Below are 20,982 nucleotides of genomic sequence, written 5' to 3' on the forward strand. Positions count from 1 at the left end.
GCTTAAATTACAGCTATAGATAGATAGATTGCAGACCCTATTACTTATAGCTAAGTTTCAAATTTGAAAATATATTGAATATAAAAGTTTTAGATAAATAAGTCTTCTTTCTAGATCATCAAGAATTGTATTAATATTATATTCCAATAAAAAGTTATGCCAAAAATACTAACATGTTCAGAATTCCAACATCTGCCTTCAAAAGAAATCTCAATTCCTAATTTTCATTCGTTTGCTATAATCATAATAATGAACTAAATTCATTTGTTTGTTATCATCAAAATCAAATAGTAAACCGTTGAAACAATGGGGTTAACATGTACCAAACCAGTCACTTTGCTATATGCTTTCCCTGGCCATTTAGTTTTTATCTTCTTAACTTATGACATCTTAGTTAACATGCACTCTTAATTTCTGGACTTGCCATTCTTGACCACGTCTTCTTCCCTTGCTTCTTGCTCCATCTTCCTTTAATGCATCAGTTGGATCAACACGTTGTTATCATTTATATCATCTTCTGGACTAATATCAAGCTTTAATTTCTTGCAGCAAGACTTTATTTCCGAGCATGATGTAATTGTTAATCTGATCTTTATACTGGATGCTTATTTCCAATGATTCATCTTCTCCTTCAATCTTGCACTCCATGTCTGGTGGTTAACTTCAGCAGCTATTCTCTCAATTGCTTTGGTATATATTTAGCTTTTAGATTGGCTACTTCTAGTTTATGCCTACCAATTCTTTGTGTGGTGGTCTTGTTTGGACTTAGTAATCTCAAGGTTCCTGCCCTGAGACTAATTTGCCTTGTTGCCACATGTTTGCTATGTTATGTGGAGATTCCATTTTTAAGTTTTCTGGAAGTTTCAGCACCTTTGGACACTCTTACATGGCAGGACATAACGGAGACTCCATTTTATTCTCCTATGCGGTGGAGTGGATACTTTAAGCAGAATACCTTTACGTTTTAAGATATAAAGCTATCATGATATCCTAACACATCTTAAATAACCTCAACTTGGACCCAACAAATTACTTCAACAACTTGCAGCTCATAGCTATACTTTCCCCCTGGTTAGATGGCATATGTCTTTATATAAGGATGAGGTCCTGTTGTTTTTAGAACGTAGTCTTGTCTGATTGGTTGGTTAATAGCTGAACATATCTTATCAGTTTGGTTTTATTGCTCATAATAATTCTGAAGCTCAGAATTATAACAGAAAATAGTAAAAACATTATACATTTTTATGAAGTATATGCATATGCTGGTGCACGAACGCACATGCACAGATATTTGGAATCTTGGAAAATAAGGTGCATGTGTTATGCCTATCATATACTATGAATTGCTAAATTTGTATATCATGAAGTAATGGAGATAGATGAACATAAATTCATTTTTGACAAAAATAAAATATAAAACAAATTGAGCCAGTCTATCTTTGTACATTTCAAAGAGAATCCAAGTGATTTATTTCAAAGCCAAGGATTTTGAACAGATCCATATGAAATAATAGGCCTTGAAAAAGTAATTATCTATTTCAGGTTTCTGTTTAAGTTTGTCCATTGTTGGCGCCAAGAAAGAGTTTAGATGATGCATGTCATTTTTTGAAAAAAACTAAAAAGACATGTATTTGGGATTGCTGGCTGCTGTTAATAATTATCGATAAGTTGTATGATAAGAAACTTTGCCGGCTTAAATAACAATTTATCTTGAGGATAGTATTTCTTTTGATCTTCTCAATGGTCCTTTCCTCCTGTAAGGGTTTATCTTTCATAACCTCTTATGTTTGCCTTGTTGAAAACACTTGTTGTCTCCCAGGAGAAATATTCAGAAGTTCTTAATATACCAAATCAAATTTCATATTGTTCACATGCCAGATATCTTATCAAACTTAGCTTTGTGCCCATCAATGTAAATATAATCATCTTTATTGGATAAAGAGATTATCCATTTTGCTGTTTCTATATTCCAAATCAAATGATCAGCCCAAGGAACTTTGACCGTTGACAAGATATAGAATTTGGATAATGGACCATAGCTTATTTCCCACCAACCTCTAACTAATAAAATATACTTTATGTCTAAAGGTTCTCTCCCAATTTGCTATCCATGTTCTTACAGGATGGTATTTGGAGTCTCCACTAGCTGCTTGAAGATTTTGAGGTCCATACCCCATCACAAGCCAGTAATTCACATCAAGAAGAGAGAAAGTGCTTTAAATTTCCCTTGCATATAATCAAAATCTTATATAATTTATCACTTGCCCACTCCTTGAAACTTGTGACATAGACTTCATTGCTGAAAGATGTCTTCACATTGCCACTTTGTGCCGCTTCCCTCAAAGGATTTTTTTTTAAAAATCTGTTAGTTTTGATCTCAAAAAGAGCTGGATGCAGGTGTTCCTTTCTCTTATTGCATGTATAGCCCGCTCTGTGATCCTTGTGCTTGTTTTTGTTGCTCTCTCTGCAAGACTCTTAACTACAGGTCTCCACGTCCAATTTGCATGGACCCATGGCTTTCACTGTTGATCTGCACAACACTACACAATATGCAGGGTCTTTTTTTCTTGTTTGAAGAAAAAAAAAATATACCATGTCAGTTCTTACTAATGCGCAGCACTAGCACGGGTTCATCTTAGGGGTGTAGACGAGCCGAGTATGAGCTAAACATGGCCTAGCTCTTGCTCGGCTTGTTTAATAATCAAGCTATGCTCAAGCTAGCTCTTTTAATTTCGAGTGAGGCTCGAGCTATACAAATAGCTTGGTTAAGAGTTTTAGTGAAAGTTTAATATCATTGAAGGCTTCCATTTATATATTTAGAGTAATAATCTGGATTATATTTTAATTTTATAGTTGAAATATATCTATTCTTCAATATCTATATTAATTTGTGATAAATAATTATAAAAATAATTTTTGTATTAGACAATAATAACTGAAATGATAAATAATATATTTAAATTATTTTATATATTACTATTTCAAGCAAATTTGTAGTGGGCTTGAGCTAACTAAGCCTTGCTCTAGCTCATCTAGTTTCTTAGCTGAGTGGGACAAACTTGAGCCAAATTTTGACCTGAACTTGGCTAGCTCTTTGCTCTTTTGCCAGCCCTGCTATGTACCGCTACTTGGCATAATGTCATGCCAATGCATGCCAAGCATTAGCATGGCTCCGTATAGCACGAGACACACTGTTTTGGTGTCAAGCTGGTCGCCACCAGCACACAATACTTCAATATTTGTATAGTACTATTTGAAGCTAATATGAGATGGGCTTAAGTGAGCTAGGCCTAGCTCTTGTTCAGCTCATTTCTTAATCGAGCAAGCCAAACTTGAGCCAAATTTCTAGCTGAACGAGTGCTAGCTTGCTAACAGCTTGCTCCTTTGTCAACCCTAACTCCTATATTCCTGTACTTGGCAGAATGTCATGCATTAGCATGCCTTTGCATAGCACGGGACACATTGTTTTGGTGTCAAGCTGGTATACGACCAACACATGATACTTCAATGCTTGCATAGATCACAATATTGTTTATTTTGGCACAGCTAGTGCTTAGTTGTATTTTCCTTATTAGATTGCTAGCAACCAAATCGTCCAATTGACGAATGCCATCATATATTTTACTAAGTCTTTAAAATTCCACTACAATAACCTCTATGTGCATCTTAAATGTGGACACATAGAATGACTAAATTTGGAACAGTGCATTTGCTGGAGAAGTGACCAAAAGTTTGGTCTATGATGGAAAAGGATATTAGTGATATTAACTAGAATTTATGCGCATCGCTAGAATTTATGTGCAGACTTAATGTGTGTCAGTAGAATGAGGAAAAGCTTTAATCAGGGAAGATAATGATTTGGTTTTGCTTAAAATATTTGTTGATTGACTTTTATTGTACGAGTGCTACCTATTTGATACAATGGAGGATCTGTCGATGTCTACGTGATTTATTGCTGCAGTGCTGGTAGAACTGGTCTGGTAGAACAAATGGTGTTCCTTGTGCCACAATATTGTAAGGATGCTGATTGCTGTAGTACACTCAGTACCTCGTCGGATTAAGTGAAGGTTTGTGAGGAGGAAGTTTACAAAAGAAATATTTTAATATATCTGTTGTTAGGAAAGAAGTATTCAGTGCCCCTGGATGACATAGTTCGGAAGACCTAAAACATGATGGATGGAAATAACACAAGGGATAGGCTTCATTTAAGAATAATAGACAAATAGAAATTCAGAAGGCCAACATTAAATATTTGGATAAGGCTTAATTGATATGATCATGTTTGTTAGAACATCGCATCCAGTGGATTTTAAATCTTTGTTAATATTTGGCAAGAGATACAGTGCCTTGTTCAGCCAATAACAAATGGTGACTTGTATGTGTCTTTTCTCCACCTTTGTTAGAAAACTTATTAGAATTAGAAAAGCTTTCTGGTAGTCTGTACTAATGATATACTATGAGGCATATTATAAGTGATAAACTGGCCTTATATGTTTACATCTCAACCATCCCACACCTTAATGTTAGGTGATTATTGCTCGGATATGAGATAGGAACCCCATTTTAGAGGCCAGTTATTGTGATGCAGCAGCAATTGAAAATTGCCTTCTGTCTGCCAAGAGACAATGCAATAGACGAAAGAATCACCTTAGGAGGTGTTAGATCAAGTCTTTACACGATGGAGGACTTCAATTCCTCAATCGGAATGATGGGAAGGTATTTCGGTCTGGAAACAGGATAACAGTCATATCTGGAAAGCTGATCGCAGCAGAACAATGATGAACTGTTCAGATCATATGGAGCTTTTAGTCATGGTGTCTTGGTCGCTAGGCGATAAGGTTAAATTTGGGAGAAAAAAGAGTCACAGTTTGTGTCCCTATTTGCTTTACAGTACCATGAACAATGATGGTTCTCAATTGGGGAGCTTTTATTTTCTTCTTAAGAGTCAAAGTTATGGTAGGTTTAGATCCTATTGTAGGACCTTTTAGAGACTCCAACTAGGGAATAGTTTTGTTGTCTAGGCTTATTAAAAGGCGTGGTCAGCCAAGAGAATCTTGTACACTGGTTTATTTTGAGAAAGCTAGAAAATTTCTTTGAATCCGAGCTTAGCTCTACCCTTCCTCTTCTCTGTTTCTCCTATTTCTTCGTTCTCCCTCTTTCTTAAATCCTCTCCTGTGTATCTATGTATTTAAGCTTTCTATTATTTCTTCTTAGCTGTTTATTTGTCTTCTGGGATTAATCTGCTTGCTAGAGTTATTGAATATCAATTTATTGTTCCTTCTGCTGAAATCTGATTCTTTTGGCCTGAGTTTGATTGTAAGTCAATGCAGCACCTTCTCTTTCAGACCTAATACCCTAAGAAACCCTGACTCAGGACCATTGCCCACTCTCTAAACATATAAGTCAGATTTGAAATCTACTAGTTTGTGCCAAATATTATAAGACATCTTTTCTACTGTGTCTTGGACAGCAAGATGGTAGGGTCGACTTTGCCTCCTCATTTGTTTCATCCCTTCTTCCCATGCTCATAGGCCCATCTCCAAGTGGTCCCACAAGAGATTGGGATCAACCAAATGATGCATTCCCTGATCGGTCCTAAGTTAATGATGCATTCTTTAAGGGAGCTATGGAGGTCGATTTCAAACTTACCAAGGGTTTCATATGGAGCTAATTATTAGCTAAAAGGGTTTGCCATGAAGACTGCATTTGTATGTCTTATCATCCTTTCAACGAAAAGCTTCAATCAGGGAAGCACGTTCTGATTTCCACCATTTTTTATTCTTTTGACAATGGGCAGGTACCATCCAAAGTATCATCTCTCATGAAGAGTCTCATTCCACTTCGGTACAGACTTAAACATATGGTTTTCTAATGGGCAACCTATTCGAAGAGTACATTCAGTCAAGTGTCATGCTTCTCAGTTTGGTTAAAGAAGTCAATTTCCTACCACAATGAGCTTGCCCCGAGAATATAGAGTGGTCCTAGGCCTTTATTCTAATAGATACAGCGAGAACAGAGTTGAATGCTAAATTGGAATAATCAGAAAAAGATTAAGGGTTCAATTATCAACCAAAGTGAATAGTGTTTGAAATGCAATTTCAGCGGGAATGGAGATGAAAATGAGCCATCAGCCATAAGGGAAAAGAAGATCAAGAGATTTCCGATGCTGATCATCGGTAGTTAATTATTGAGGAAGACAAATAAGCGAAGAAAAGAGGCTCTTCATGATTGTTAAAGATAAGTACATGCCTTTTGAGTGTGAAAGGGGAGGATGGTTTGGCAGTAAGGAGGCTGCAATCGCACGAGACGGTACTGATAGAGATTAAATGTTTATGTGGATCGATGGTATCACTAGTAAGGACATGGTTTGGCATAAGTATACTAGAGAAAGCACTGGAGATGCACCAAGGGAAGACAAAGTGGTCAACAATAGGTTAAAATAGAAGGGTGGAGACCTTGCCATGAGATGATTTTAGATCTGCATCCAAGGCTGAAGATAGAAGGGGCAAGACCAAGGGTTTGGTAGAAGAAATCTGAAGTTTGTATCGACAGCTGATGTGGGCCATGAAATGATTCAATGGTATCAAAGTGCTAGTAAAGCCAACACGAAATAGTTAGAATGTGGATTTTTTTATATAGTTATTTTACCGAACATTGTGCACATTCGGATCATTCTTATGTTTCAGACCTGCTTGTAAATTTGATGATACTGTCATGAATTGCTCCAAACTCCGAGACAGCAATCCAAACTAATATCTGTGGAGAGGATAATCTAGGGTGTCACCAATCTTATGGTTCCGCATCTTGGTGGTATGTATATCGAGATGCTTGAACCTTTTTTTTTTTTTTTGATGCCAAGATCTGCTGTTGACTTACTTGTATTTTAACAGTAATCAGCATTCTTTTTTTTCACAAAAAAAAAAGTTGTTCTAATGCTCCACGCGATATGATATTGCGCTCCTGATCTCACTTTGCTGCAAACTGATGATTATCAAGATTACAGAGCACGATCCTTGATTATGTTTGAGGGAAAATTTTCATCCTGTCCAAGAAATAATATCTTTGGAATACGAACATCATATCACTTTTGACATTTTCTGGGGGTTGATGTGTCGCCTGATTCGATGAAAAGTCGGCAAAGAAAGGATTGCTTGGGTGTCAGAAGAGCACTTTATTTCTCTAGTAGTACCCTCTGAAAACAAAACACCAACCGTTCTGTTTTGGGAGGAAACAAACAAAACCTAGCAGCAAACAATATTTTCTATTTGCCTTTGCAATTTGATGTTCAATGTACTTACTCCCTTGATTTTCTATCTCCAGGCTAGAAGTTTCAACATTATTTTTTTATGTCAGCTCCTTAAATTTATCAACAAACAAAGCTTCCGTAAAAAAACCCAGGCAAATAGTGACTCCACTAGATCTCACTTTTCTAGATCTTGTGCCCGTTCCCTGATCATACTCTGGAGTTTGATGTAAATATTTTTCCAAGGCTGGAGATAAAAGGCATGGCCAGGCCCAAGGCCTTTAGTTACCTAAAACCAACCTCTGCTTATTGAGACTCGACACCTCCTGCGTTGTGTCACCAGAAACATTCATTTGCAACCCAACAGGGATAAAGCGGGATAAAGCGGGATAAAGCGGGGTGGGTAGGACTTCCATTTCAAGAGGTACAGAGAGCGGAGTTGGGGTGATGATCTCCCCGAGGGTAATGGAGTGAGGATATCTTTTTAATTTTTCAAGGGGAAAAAAAAGGGGAAAGAAAAGAGAAGTTGGAAGGTGTTTGCTTGCTTTTCTACAATATTTGTCATGTTTCATTGTTTCACCAACTACTCTTCAAGTACTCTCCATATTGACTTTCTCCCCTTGATCGAACTCGATGAAAGTTGTTCGCCAGTCTCCTTCTTTTGTCTTCGTCATGATGGCGTCGCAGCGCCACCCAACCACTTTTCCAAAAGGCCATCCGACAATGCACCCCTGAGCGAGGTGGACTTATTTTTCTCGTTCTTCTCAACTTTGCAATGAATAGAGCTTTAGTGGAGGGTCAGTGGTTGGAGAAATGTACACAGTGGTATTGGTCGCGAATGATCACACCAAGGTAAGCATGACATCTATTCGTGCCCCTCATGACCAGAAAAAGGGGGACCCGCAGCTCATTTCGTATCTGCACATCTGTGTTATATAATATTTGCTCAAATCCATACTATATAAACAATATATTCCTCACACCAGGACGACACCAGCAGAAAAACTAAAATCCTTTCTAATCATTGTTTGGCAGTTTCCATTTCTGGTTTTGTGTCCTTTCTGATCATTATATTCGTCGTTGGATGGATCAAGTGGCCAACTTGTACCGAACCTGAAGGCCATAAAATTAAAAGTAAAGATGGAAAAACCACCATCCTTGTGCATTTATGACCTCTATCTAATAAAAAAAGGGCATGGTTTAAGAACAAGCTAGCTTTTTATTCATTAGAAGGTATTCAAGAAGGTAAAACTTTTGTCGGTCCCTTGTCACCAACCAGGCTTCAGGACAAGTTTGATGGATCTCGCCAAGAGAGGGATGGTCCTGTGGTTGGCACCCTTCCATATCCAGGTTTCAACATTGGATGCCTATGAAAAATCCTCCATGGATCGAAACAAATGATAGTAGGAGACCAAGCTTCTTTTTCCTTCTCTTTTTTTTTTCTTTTTTTTGGTGATGAAAATGGCGGTTCATATAGCTCTAACGTGAGTACATCCTACCAAGTCAGAAGAATGTAAAAAGTACAATAGGGGCAGGAGCTCTATTATGGGTGTTCATAAGAACTCCCAGAAATGTCGTGCAATATAGGAGGATACCCAATCTGCTGCCTTGTTCGCCTCCCGAAAAACATGTGCTGCCTAGTGCTCATCCAGCTCCACAACCAGCCTGTGTATCTCACGAATAAGTAGATGACCATCTTCATACCTGTCTGCATCCCGTATCCACTCGATCACCATAGATGAGCCTCCCTCGATGTATACCCGCTCGGCACCGAGCACCCGCCTCGCATATAATATACCCTCCCAGGCTGCTCGAAGGTCTGTCCTAACTACGATAAGATCTGACGTGCGACGACCCCCTGCTGCGACCAGACTACCGCGGTGGTCTCTGATCACAATCCAACACCTCCGGACCTCCCATCTACCGCCACGCTGCAATCAAAGTTCACGTTAAGAAAATCAGAAGGTGGGGGCACCCAAGAAACAAGAGCGAACCTGGGCGATGTAACAACGAAACGAGTACCCAAGATGTCCTTGGCCATCCCAAGAGAACACGTAACAGCGCATGAGGTCACCTCCCCGACCTGAAGCACTGCTCTAACCACCACCAACCTCGGAGAAGACCTCCTACCCTCAAACAAGCCCGCATTCCTGTCCAACCAAATGTGGTAGGCCAGATATGCTCTAAGTACCCCTGTCTTAACAAATTTAGGGCTCCAAAAGGAGTCTCTCAGCAGCTGTAGCATATCCTGTACCGACACCAGTGACTGAAAAAGAGGGACAGATGACCTCCTCCATATCTTCCTGGCCCTAGGACACTGTAGAAGAGCATGCCCAATAGTCTCCTCAGAGTCCGTGCACACCTCGCAGCACAAAGGGATCCGCATGTCACGCTTAACTAGCACGCTTCTAATAGGAAGGCAACCTCAGGCCACCTTCCAAAAGAAGAGCGTCATCCGCGGATGAATCCGCATCCTCCAAATCCATCCTCCCTCGATCTGCCAAACTGGCTCCCTATTGAGCAAAACCTATCACACACACCTGCGACCGCCCCGTCGGCACCCACACTAACCTGTCAGGCTCCCCCTGAATAGGCACTGAGAGAGCCAAGACCATCTCCACCAAGTGCTCCCCCAAAACCTTCCGAATCAACCCCTCCCTCCAGCAGCCCTCCTCTGAAATCATCATATCACTAACCATATGGCCCACCAATCGTCCCGAATCCACCATGGTCGGTAGACGACTGAGCGGCTGCGCACACCCAACAATCCTCCAAAACATCGATGGATCGACCTTCACCAATGACCCATCTAATCTCCGGAATGACCAACATAGCTCTGGCGCACATCTTCCTCCACACTGATAAGTGGTGGCGAGCAGCTCTCGCTCCAGGCAACAACACATTATACTTCGCCCTCATCAACGAGGACCACATACTATCAAGCTCCAGAACAAATCTCGCGACGTGTCGGGCCTCTAACACCTCCCGCCTCTCCAACAAGGACTGCACCTCCATGCTAACATATGGATATCACCACTGCCTCCATGCCACCCCTAGATGAAGTTTCTAAATAACTGCCCAAGAGACCTCAAAACCGACACTGGGATGAAGGAACTGAAAAGTAAGTAAATAGGGATCGAAGAGAGAATTGACCGGACCATGGTGATCCTGCCCATCATAGACAATAAATGCATCTGCTAACCCTCCAGCCTCCACCTGATGCTGGCTCGAGGGAAGAGCAATCCCCGCCATGCAACTGTCGACCTGAATTTGGAACTCCCAGGTATCTCATAGTGCCATCTTGCTTGCCGACCCCCAAGATCTCCAGAATAGAATGCCTCACTGCTTGTCTAGTCTTCGGACTGAAACAAATAGCTGACTTCAAAAAATTGACCCGCTGTCCTGATGCTACACAATAGTCCCGAAGAATCCTACTAATAACTCAGGCATCCTGCCGCAACGACTGGGCTAGCAACAAGCAGTCATCAGTAAAAAGTAAATGGAAATCGGAGTAGCTCCCACCACTGGCCTGTAAGCCTCCAACTCCTGAGTGATCACAACATGACACAAGGCTCTAGATAGTGCATCCGTGCAAATAATAAACAACAGGGGGATAGGGAACATCCCTGGCACAACCCTCCCGAGGGCTCGAAGAAATAAGATAGCGTACCATTCATCAGAATAGCGAATGACGGAGCCCTAACACAACCAATGATCCACCGAATTCATGTCTCATGAAAGCTAAACCCCTGCAAAGACTGCTGCACAAAATCTCAACGCACCCTGTCGTAGGCCCTCGACTCCCATCAAACTCCTCTTAATCGAGGTCCTACCCAAATCAAACATGAACTCCTGTGCTATTAGGACATTGTCGGAAATACTGTGCCCACCAATAAAAGCTTCCTGCTCCAGACTAATCAGCCTTGGAAGAATATCTCTCAACCTAATGGCAAGTATCTTTGGTCCTCACTAAACCAGAGAGAGAACGAAAATCTTTTCCAGTCTCCAATTACATGGGTCTTTGTTAACATTTAGCAATCCCACGCCAGGTCAATGTGTGTGTGTGTCTTTGTTTAGCAGGCATAAATTAGCATGCTTAAACTCAAAAAAAGTTCTCTGAAAAAAAAGGGTTCATGCAGATGCCTGCAAGCATGGTTTGACACAAAGGCAACAAGCTTTCTGATACAACTAGTCCTTTTATAGAGAGAATCATTGTGTACCTGATATAGACCTACTTGTTTTCAATGGGATCTTCTTCTTCTTCTTCTTTTCCCAAAAACCATAGTACTAGATTCTATTACCTTCTTATAAAGCAAAACTTTTACACTGGACATTGATTCCAACCTTCTTCCCTCCAAAGAGGGGAAGAAATAGAGCACACCATAAAGCCTGGGAGTGCATTGATAGTTTAATCAGAAATCTCACCCATCTAATCTGTTGTGCTTTATATATATATATACACGTAGCAAGTGCAGATGCCTAAATTTTTTACCCTTGCTTTGGGTGGCAATGTGGGGCCTTTATGATCGTACGATGCTATAGAAGTTAGAAATTATTAGATTAACCAAGTCTAGGAGACCAGTCTAATAGTCACTACTAAACTTTTCAAGATCAAAATAGGGGTGAGAATTCATTCTGTTATCCATTGAACACATGCACCAGGATTTAGACCGGTCCACTGGACTTAATCCATCTAATAATTTTTTGAAGTCAAGTCAAGTAGTATGCATTTCTTTTTAATGAGTTTCCCATACGGTATTTGATGGACCGTGTCAGAAAAATCAAAGAATCCAAAAGGCTTTGATTTCTAGCCAGCGGCTGTTAAAAGATTCTGAAAGTTTTGAATAACTATAAATAAACAAAAATCTGATCTTCATTTAATCCAAGCTTGAACTCTTGAGGGGGCTTTAGAAACATGATGCACCTACTAGTTGGAATACAAGGAACAACGATGATGTAAGAGAACATCATTCTTTACATATTTGTAGTGCAGTAGGTTGGGGGTTTTCTTGGAGTTTTATGTGCCTACACTCCTCTGTAGCAAGCAAGCAGCATCAAGAGATGATCTAGAGGTGCCCTTTCTCCTTGAGGCTCTTTACAGTCTCATAGAGGCTCTGAGTCACTGGCGTGAATGGGAGGCCAAGGTCCTTGAGCCGCTGGTTTGAGAACTTGTATGGCTGCTTTCGAGGATTTACCTCGTCGGAGCACCTGCAATGCCATGGTTTCGATCCGTGAGCAACAAAAAAGAGCAAGAATTTCTTGTGAAGAGGACAACATGGAAATTGATACGAGTGGTTGAAGCAATCTACGAATTCCGAAATGATTGAGTACTTGAGAAATTTCTTGGACTGTGTCTCAATCTATTGGAATCACTCGAGAATCGTCCCCACATTAGACTTGTGATATGTGGAACCTACAGCACCAAATCCTACCAACTAAACCGAGGAGACGCCGTTGGTCGCCCAACTAATCCAAAATTAGACGCGCATCCGACCCTAAAATTGGACGTATAAGATGCGCGTAGGAAGGCGACGTTTACCAACCAAAATAGAGGGTGAAATTATTGGGTGGACCAGGTCCAACGGAGACCGAGGTCCAACCATAAAGGACACGCCTCAATTATCTTCCTGTGTGGTTGGTTCGGTCCACTGCTGAGCTGGTGGACCTGCTCCAATTAAGAATTTCTCCCACCATTTAAACGGATAGACGTAATCAGCTGCGTGTTGATGACGTGAGAGAGAGAGAGAGAGAGAGAGAGGAATATATCAGGAAAAAGTATATAAAAGTAAAAGGGCAAGCGAGATAAATTACTTGGTGGGGACGGGGTATTCGGGGAAGAGCTTGGCGAGGAGGCGGACGACGTCCTCGCGGTGGAGGACGCTCTCGGCGCAGAGGTAGCGGCCGGCGGCGCCGGGCGCCTCGTAGACCAGGAGGTGCGCCAGAGCCACGTCCCGCACGTCCACGTACGCCTGCACCGCGTTGGCGTACTTCTTGGCGGAGCCGTCGAGGTACTTCATCACGTGCACGGTGCTCGCGTTCACCGTCCCCTGCAGCAGCGGCCCAATCACCAGCACCGGGTTCACCACCACCACCTCCACCCCACTCTCCTTCGCCGTCTCCCACGCCGCCTGCTCCGCCACCGCCTTCCCGTAGCAATACCAATTCTGCAACAAGAAGCCATAGGGGGTGGTGCACTACTTCAGTTAATTCGATTCGCCAAGCAGTCAGAAGGAATGCCTAAAGATCGGGTGATCGACCTTGGTGTTCTTGCAGTACTCGAGGTCGCTCCAGCACGACTCGTCGACGACCACATCGGGGCCGCGGTTCGGGTCCATGGTCACGGCACCGATCGAGGAGGTGAACACCACGCGGCGGACGGTGCCAGCATGGGCGGCGGCGTTGATCACATACTTGGTCCCCCTCACCGCCGGCTCTACCATTTTCTCCTGAAATTAGATTAGGTGCCGTTTATTTTAGTCATCCAAAAACCAATAGAATCCAAACCATTAGTTACTACTGGGAATTTCTCCAGTTTTAGAAAGAAGGGGTTTTAGTGGTGGATAAGTCGTAACTGGGTCGTCGGTGACCGGGGAAGCGGTGTGGAAGACGCCATGGCAGCCGTCGATGGCCGCCCGCAGCGCGTCAAAGTCGAGAAGATCTGCCTTGCAGAGGATCAGCCTCTCCTTCGCCCCTTCCAGAGCTTTTAAATGCGCATTCTTCGGATCATCTAAAATAAGTGGGGAAAATTAAGATCACTCCAAATATTTGCATAAAGAAATTAAGGAGAGGAGAAATTAACGAAAACGAGAATACAATTATGGTGTTAAGTTCTCCCGCAGCTGTATCCATGTACCTGGGTTTCGGACGGTTCCCTTGACGGTGTAGCCCTTCTCCAGGAGGAGCTTCACGAGCCAAGAGGCAATGAAGCCACCGGCGCCGGTGACGCAGACGGTCTGGCCGTGGCCGGAGGGAGTCGAAGCGACGACGGTCATTCTGGGGAGTGCTGGGTAGATGAGTGGAGGAAGATAAGAGTTGGTGGGGTTGGTGAGCGGAGCCGGATGAGAGGCGCTCGCGGGGTCATCTGATTTATAATCTGGGGCTGTAGAGAAACTTGTGGCCACGGTTCAAGGGAGTAGGTGGTGAGCCGTGAGGTGACTACTACCAACAGACGGTGGAGCCATGGCCACTCTACGTGGGATGGGATGCCGCCCGAGAAATGGTGGTCAAACCGAGGATCTCGAAATGTCGACAATCAGACAGACGCGGTGGCCGCGGTTGGTGTTAAAGATAGGTTAAGCCTGTTAATACCTCCATGTCGGGAGAAGAGTAGGTGAAGCTGGGAAATGCTTGCTGTATAAAGAAAAAGTTAAGGAAAGCCGAAGGGAAAAAAAAGAAGCGTCAAGTAATGCCCTAAGTGGTTGGACTCTTTCACTACTAGGATTTGCATCTCTAATGATTAGATATGCGTGATTTAATTCGGAGTAGTTCTTAAGAGGGCAATACACTTAATTCATGTAATTTAGAAAGTAGGTCGGGGCACGAAGTCAGGTGTAGTTTTGCATAAATGGAATAATTGGAGAAGTTCTTTCTCCACAAAAGAAAAAAAAGAAATAGCTGGGAAAGTGTTTAAAGGGAATAGAGGAATCCTTGTACGAAGGGACAAGGAACAAGATGATGGAATCAAATGGGCAAGGGACTTTGTAGTTGAACTCGGACGCATCCTGAGATTATATTATTGTTGAGATGATGAGTCATTCCTCCTCTTTAGCTAGCAAATACAAGAGGTTAGTTGGGGGGGGGGGGGGGGGGGGGGGGGCATCTCATATAGCTGAGATAGCTCTCAAATAGGTACAACCAACCAAGTCGAACAACCCTATTCCAAATAAACACTCCAAAGTGTCAAGCAACAAAAGAGACAATCTAATTTGCAGCTCTGTTTGCCTCACGAAACACATATACTGCCTACAATGACTCTATCTCCCTAATCAGTTGGCAAGCCTTACCAATCAACGAGTGTCCATCTCCGTAACAGTCCACTTCCCGTATCCAGTCAATCACCGTAGAGGAGTCCTCCTTGAGGTATACTCTATCAACTCCAAAAATTCTCCTTGCATAAAAGATGCACTCCTAGGTTGCCTAAAGTTCCACCCTAATAGCGGTCAAGCTGAGAATGCGCCAACCCTCCACTACAACCAGCATGCCATGATGGTCTTTAATCAGAAATTTCACTCCTCCATGCACTCCATGGGTGTTTGATGTTGTCATTTCTTCATTGTTTCTTTGTTGCTCGTTTTGTTCAGCTCTTCTTCATTCAATCTACGAAAAAAACTTGGTCAAGTTGAGGGGTTTCCGGACAATATTAAATCCTAGTTGGTGGGACAATGGGGTGAGGATAATGAAGTCTAGATATTTGATAGAACTGAAGCAAGGGGACGATTTTTTCTGTTAAAAAAAAAAAAGAGGCCAAAGGTGATTCCCTCGGGCGTCCGCAAAGAACGACAGCAGTCCGCCAACAAAGGATGGAGACAACGGGAAAGTGGGGACTGAGTGGGTTTGTGTTAGCGGAAAGCAGCCACTCGAGCGGTGGGCATGGAGTTTAACTGGTTGTGGCTGTGGTCCGGGAGGGAGGGGGAGCAATCGGGCGTTGTTGGGGCGGTCGCCGGACCCCACAGAAACGGCAGGAGGAGGAGAGCCACAGCGCACTGTAACTCTGTAAGGGCACAATTCCCGTGCCGGTATCGTGAGTGCCACCCGTAATTTAAGTCCTAGCCAAAGGGATGGTTGAGCTGCTCCCAAAGGAATATAGTTTATTATTGAATTTCTTCCATAAAAATCCTTCTCAATATCAAATTTTGTATGAGTATATTTTCAAAACTAATATTTATATATATACTTTCGTAAAATCCTTCTTTTACTTTTTTTTCTTTTTTTATTTTTATTTTTTCATATGTACCCACACTATCTAACACAATTAAAAAATTAATAATTTTAAATTAAAATGACTAAAATATTTTTAATGGATAGGTGCGCAAAAAAATATTTATAAGTGATGGAGGATAAAAAAAAGTAATTTCAAAATTTTATTTTAACTTTAATTAAAATAAATATGGTTTTTATTAATGGTGTTAAAAGAATCACTTATTAAGGGTATTTGTGAAAACATAGGATTTTATAAGGATACAGAAATAAATATAAATTTGAAGAAAATATATATACAAATTTAATTTTTTTAAAAAATATTTATGTAAAAAAATAATAGTGGATATACTTGGATATCAAGATGCGTAGTTCTGTGGCCAGGACATTGCCGGAGGGTTTCTGCCTTACCGACCAAATCCTGTTGGAATACACGTGTCCCTGTTCTTCTTGATTGGATACGCACGCGCGGGCCCACCCGCGAGAAGCGTGATGCATAGTTAATTAGAAAAAGACTTGGCGGCACCCTATTTATGTCACGGTCCTCACGTGCACTGCGCTCTAAGCCCCACCATACAAGGTATTAACGGAGGGCCCCACCATACAAAGTCCGTTAACGAAGGATATCCGGCTCACGAATCCCTCCGTTATATGCATGGTTCTCTCGGCATCAATGAGCTTTTCATAGGCACAGTTCTCTTGAATCAACCGGACCAAAGTTGATTGGGTTAAAAATATGATGCTGTGGAAGTTTTGTGCTCTTAGTCCTATCTTTGTGTTATGACTACTAGGTGTTGAAAAAGAAGAATTAGAAAATGGAATTGTATTTCTGCTCATCAATTACAATACACAGGAGTAGCTTTTATATAGAATTAGAAGGTTGATGAAGTTTAGTAAGGCCGACTAAGTTTGGTACAATCAATCACAAATTAATTAAGGTGAATTGATTGTGTTAAATATAGTCGGTCTCCATAAAAGCTGATTGTGCCAAACTTAGTCGACCTTACCAAATTTCACCTTAATTGATTTGTGATTGATTGTGCCAAACTTCGTTGGTTTTACCAAACTTCGTCGGCCTTCTAGTTTTATATAAAGCCTACTCTTGTACATTGTAATTGACGGGCAAAAATACAATTCTTTTCTCTAATTCTTTGGATAATGTGGCAGCCTTCGAGAGAAATGAATAGCATTCTTCAGTGCACTTGCGCAAGCTGAAAGTTAACTTTAGAAAAGCTATAAGAGCGCGGTCAAATCTAAAGCACCTAATCCAAAGAATCCAAAATTAAATTCTGCATTCACTAAAATTGAAGTATGTTGCAAAAAAAAGAAACTTTTAACAACAAAAATTAATGAAATAGCATAAAGTTCTCCCTACAAAACATGTTTTTTTTTTTTTTTTTTTTTTTTTTTTTGGTGCAACGGCGGCTCATACCCTACGGGTATGAATACGGCCTACAAAATCAGAAGCAAGTAAATCTAAAAGAGACTCCGGCACAGTGTCGGGCTCCCGCACAGTAAAACCACCAGAATGGTGAGCCGCATAGGAAGCGACCCAATCGGCTGCACAATTCGCTTCCCTGTAGACATGTGTAGCCTGATGGGTTCCACACGCCTGCAAAAGTCCGCGAATATCCATGAGTAACGGTCTACCCTCACCTGCACGACCTCGACCCCTAATCCAATCAATCACAGTGGCTGAGTCGCCTTCAAGAATAACCTGGTCGGCATGCAATATCCGTCTCGCATAAGATATGCCCTCCCATGCGGCTCGGAGCTCCGCACAAACCACCGATGCATCGAAGATCCGCTGCCCCCCAGTGCCACTAACCTGGCATCATGATCACGGATGACGAAGCCTGCACCTCCACCACTTCCGTCAGCTGCCAAACTACCATCAAAATTCACCTTCAGGAAACCAGGGGGTGGGGGTACCCAGGATACGAAACAGAAGGGCGCTCTAAGAGCGGTCGGGGTACCCCAGATGTCCCTGGCCAACCTGGAAGGTGACCTAACAGCAGTGCTAAAATACTCCTCTGCATGCAGAAAGGCCCTGGCCACCACCGCCCCCGGGGACGAGCTGCGACCCTCAAAGACTCGTACATTCCTGTCTAACCAGGAGTGGTAAGCCAGATATGCAACACGAGTCCCTCTCTCCTCCACCCCGGGTCCTGCCCCTGGGAACTCCAGGAAACGGATAAGCTCGGCTATGGACGACCATCTCTGTCTCGGGTCATAGGCGATCCCTGCAGACCTCCAAATCTGAACAGCCCGTGGACACTCAACTAGCACATGATAGATAGACTCCTCCACCTCCGGACAGACAACACAATCTGCAGCTATCCGTACTCCCCGTCGCATCAGAAGACTCCTAGTGGGTAGGCAACCCCATGCTACCTTCCACAGGAATAGTGCGATGCGTGGATGAACACGTAGTCTCCAGATCCAGGCACCATCAAAGTGTCGGGTCCCCACTCCTCCTCTCCACTGCGCTATGTCGCGGGAGCTCACTATCGTCCTCCCGGACAAGCTCCATATCCTCCTATCCACTGCCATCCCCATCGGGATCGGTAAGGCCAACACTCTCTCTGCCAGCTGATCATCAAAAACCCGCCTAACGAGGTCTGCATCCCATCTCTGCTCCCCCTGGACAAACAAAGCACTCAATGTGCGCCCCTCCAGCCACCTGTGATCCATCAGTGTGGGCCAATCCTGCAATCTGTCCTCCGATAGCCATCTATCCTCTAGGATACTGATAGTCCGACCGTCCCCGATCTTCCATCGGATCATAGGCAGCACCCCCGGGGCACGAGTACATATCTCTCTCCAAATAAAGGAAGATCCACGTCCGGCTCTGAATGTATCCGAAGTAATGGGGTCACCATACTTCGCTCTCAGCAAGGAAGCCCAAATGCCTCCCGGCTCCAAAATAAATCTGACTGCCAGCCTAGTGGCCAGTATCTCCCTACGCTCCAAAAGAGAGTGGACTCCCAGCCCACCCCGACTGGTTGGCTGACAGATGGCCTCCCAAGCCAGTAGGTGGATGCCCCCTCTGTCCCCACGGTGCCCCCATAAGAAACTCCTGAACAACCTCTCCAGATTACGGAGCACAGAAACCGGTACCAATGTATTAGACAGTAAGTAAACAGGAATAGAGCTCAAAACTGACCTCAGTAGGGTAACTCTGCCCATCATCGAAAGAGTGCTCACCTGCCAGCTCTCCAGTCTCCGTCTGATACACACCTCCATGGACGAGCACTCCCCCTGCCGTAGACGTCGACCAGTAATCGGGACCCCGAGGTATCTAAGGGTCCCCTCCTGCTCGGCAATCCCCAAACTGCTCATGATGGATGCCTTCACCCTAGGATCAGTCCTCGGGCTGAAGGTGATGGCTGACTTAGATAAGTTGACCATCTGACCTGAAGCTCCACAATATCCCTCCAGGATTCCACTAATAGCCAGAGCTGACCTCCGAGTCGCGCGGGTCAATAGTAAAAATCATCCGCAAAAAGTAAATGTGAGATACCTGTCGCGCCCCTCGCCGGCCTGTATGCCTCAATCTCCTGTGTCACTGCTGCATGGCAGAGTGCTCGTGACAAAAAGTCCGAGCAGATGATGAACAAGAGTGGTGACAATGGACAACCCTGCCTCAGACCCACTGATGACTCAAAATACCGCGATGGGGAGCCATTTATCAATAATGCAAAAGATGGTGCCAGAATGCACCCTTGAATCCATCTAATCCACTGTGGGTGGAATCCAAACATCTCCAAGGACCGCCTAACAAAATCCCACCTCATCCTGTCATACGCCCGCTCCATATCCAGTTTGATCCCCATCAGACTCCTGCAGCGGGGAGCACTCTGCAGATCAGTCATAAACTCATGAGCACAGAGGACGTTATCAGAAATCGAACGTCCCCCTACAAAAGCTCCCTGCTCCTGACAAATAATCCTGGGCAAAACAACTCTCAGCCTCTGTACCAGTACCTTGGCCACTACTTTGTGCAAAGTCGTGCACAAACTAATAGGCCGAAAGTGGCTCGGCTCTACTGGATCATGTCTCTTCGGGATCAAAGTGATAAAAGTCCGCCTCCACTCCGTAGGCATCGAAGCCGATGCAAAAAACTGCTGAACAGCCTGTAGAAACTCCTGTCTAATGATCTGCCAATACCTCCTAAAGAAAAGTGGGGGAAAGCCATCCGGCCCTGGGGCCTTATCCTCCCCTAGAGACCATAGGGCCTCCTGAATCTCCATATCTGATACTGGTCTGCTCAAAGCTGCATTCTCTCCCTCGGTGATCTGCACCTCTGGAACCAATCCCCACTCATAGCCATCACCATCCAGTCGCTCTGTGTCAGTCCATCTGGCATGAAAAAAACTGCAATAGTGTCCTCCTGACAACCTCCATATCCTCTGACTCCTGCCCACTACTATCCCTGATCCTGCGAATCCTGTTCTGCTGCCTCCGCATGATAGTCGACTGATGAAAAAATCTCGTGTTGCGATCTCCCTCTCGGATCCACTGAACCCTCGATTTCTGTCTCCAGAACACCTCCTGCTGCTTGAGTAGAGAATGGTGCATGGCCAAGAGTCCCCTAAGCTCCCCCTGGTCCTCCTCCGACAATCCTCCACCACTATCCTCTTGGGCCTGCGCCCTAGTAATAGATGCTTCAACTTCCTCCACCCTTCTGAAAAGATTCCCCACTTCCTCCTTATTCCACCGAATCAACCGGCGTCTAGTCAGCTCAAGCTTCCGAGACACCCTGTACATTGCACTCCCACGAACAGGCGTTCTCCAGGCCTCCCTCACTACCTCCCACGACC

At 43.4% G+C, this 20,982-nt stretch overlaps 2 protein-coding genes across 2 annotated transcripts; both read right to left on the minus strand.

The window, feature by feature from the left end:
• Nucleotides 1-9,134: 9,134 nt before the first annotated feature.
• Nucleotides 9,135-9,629, minus strand: LOC103714253. The gene has a single exon (XM_008801440.1). The coding sequence runs from the start codon at nucleotides 9,627-9,629 to the stop codon at nucleotides 9,135-9,137; it is 495 nt and encodes a 164-aa protein (XP_008799662.1).
• A 2,465-nt stretch (nucleotides 9,630-12,094) lies between these two features.
• LOC120107841 (cinnamoyl-CoA reductase 1-like) lies at nucleotides 12,095-14,314 on the minus strand. The gene is made up of 5 exons (XM_039121331.1): nucleotides 14,097-14,314; nucleotides 13,816-13,970; nucleotides 13,501-13,689; nucleotides 13,055-13,407; nucleotides 12,095-12,451 (listed from the first exon to the last, which is right to left on the minus strand). The coding sequence occupies exons 1-5, from the start codon at nucleotides 14,233-14,235 to the stop codon at nucleotides 12,310-12,312; spliced, it is 978 nt and encodes a 325-aa protein (XP_038977259.1). The 5' UTR covers nucleotides 14,236-14,314; the 3' UTR covers nucleotides 12,095-12,309.
• Between the last annotated feature and the right edge of the window lie 6,668 nt (nucleotides 14,315-20,982).

This window comes from Phoenix dactylifera, unplaced genomic scaffold, assembly GCF_009389715.1.
Source record: "Phoenix dactylifera cultivar Barhee BC4 unplaced genomic scaffold, palm_55x_up_171113_PBpolish2nd_filt_p 001041F, whole genome shotgun sequence".
In the NCBI taxonomy this organism is placed as follows: domain Eukaryota; kingdom Viridiplantae; phylum Streptophyta; class Magnoliopsida; order Arecales; family Arecaceae; genus Phoenix; species Phoenix dactylifera.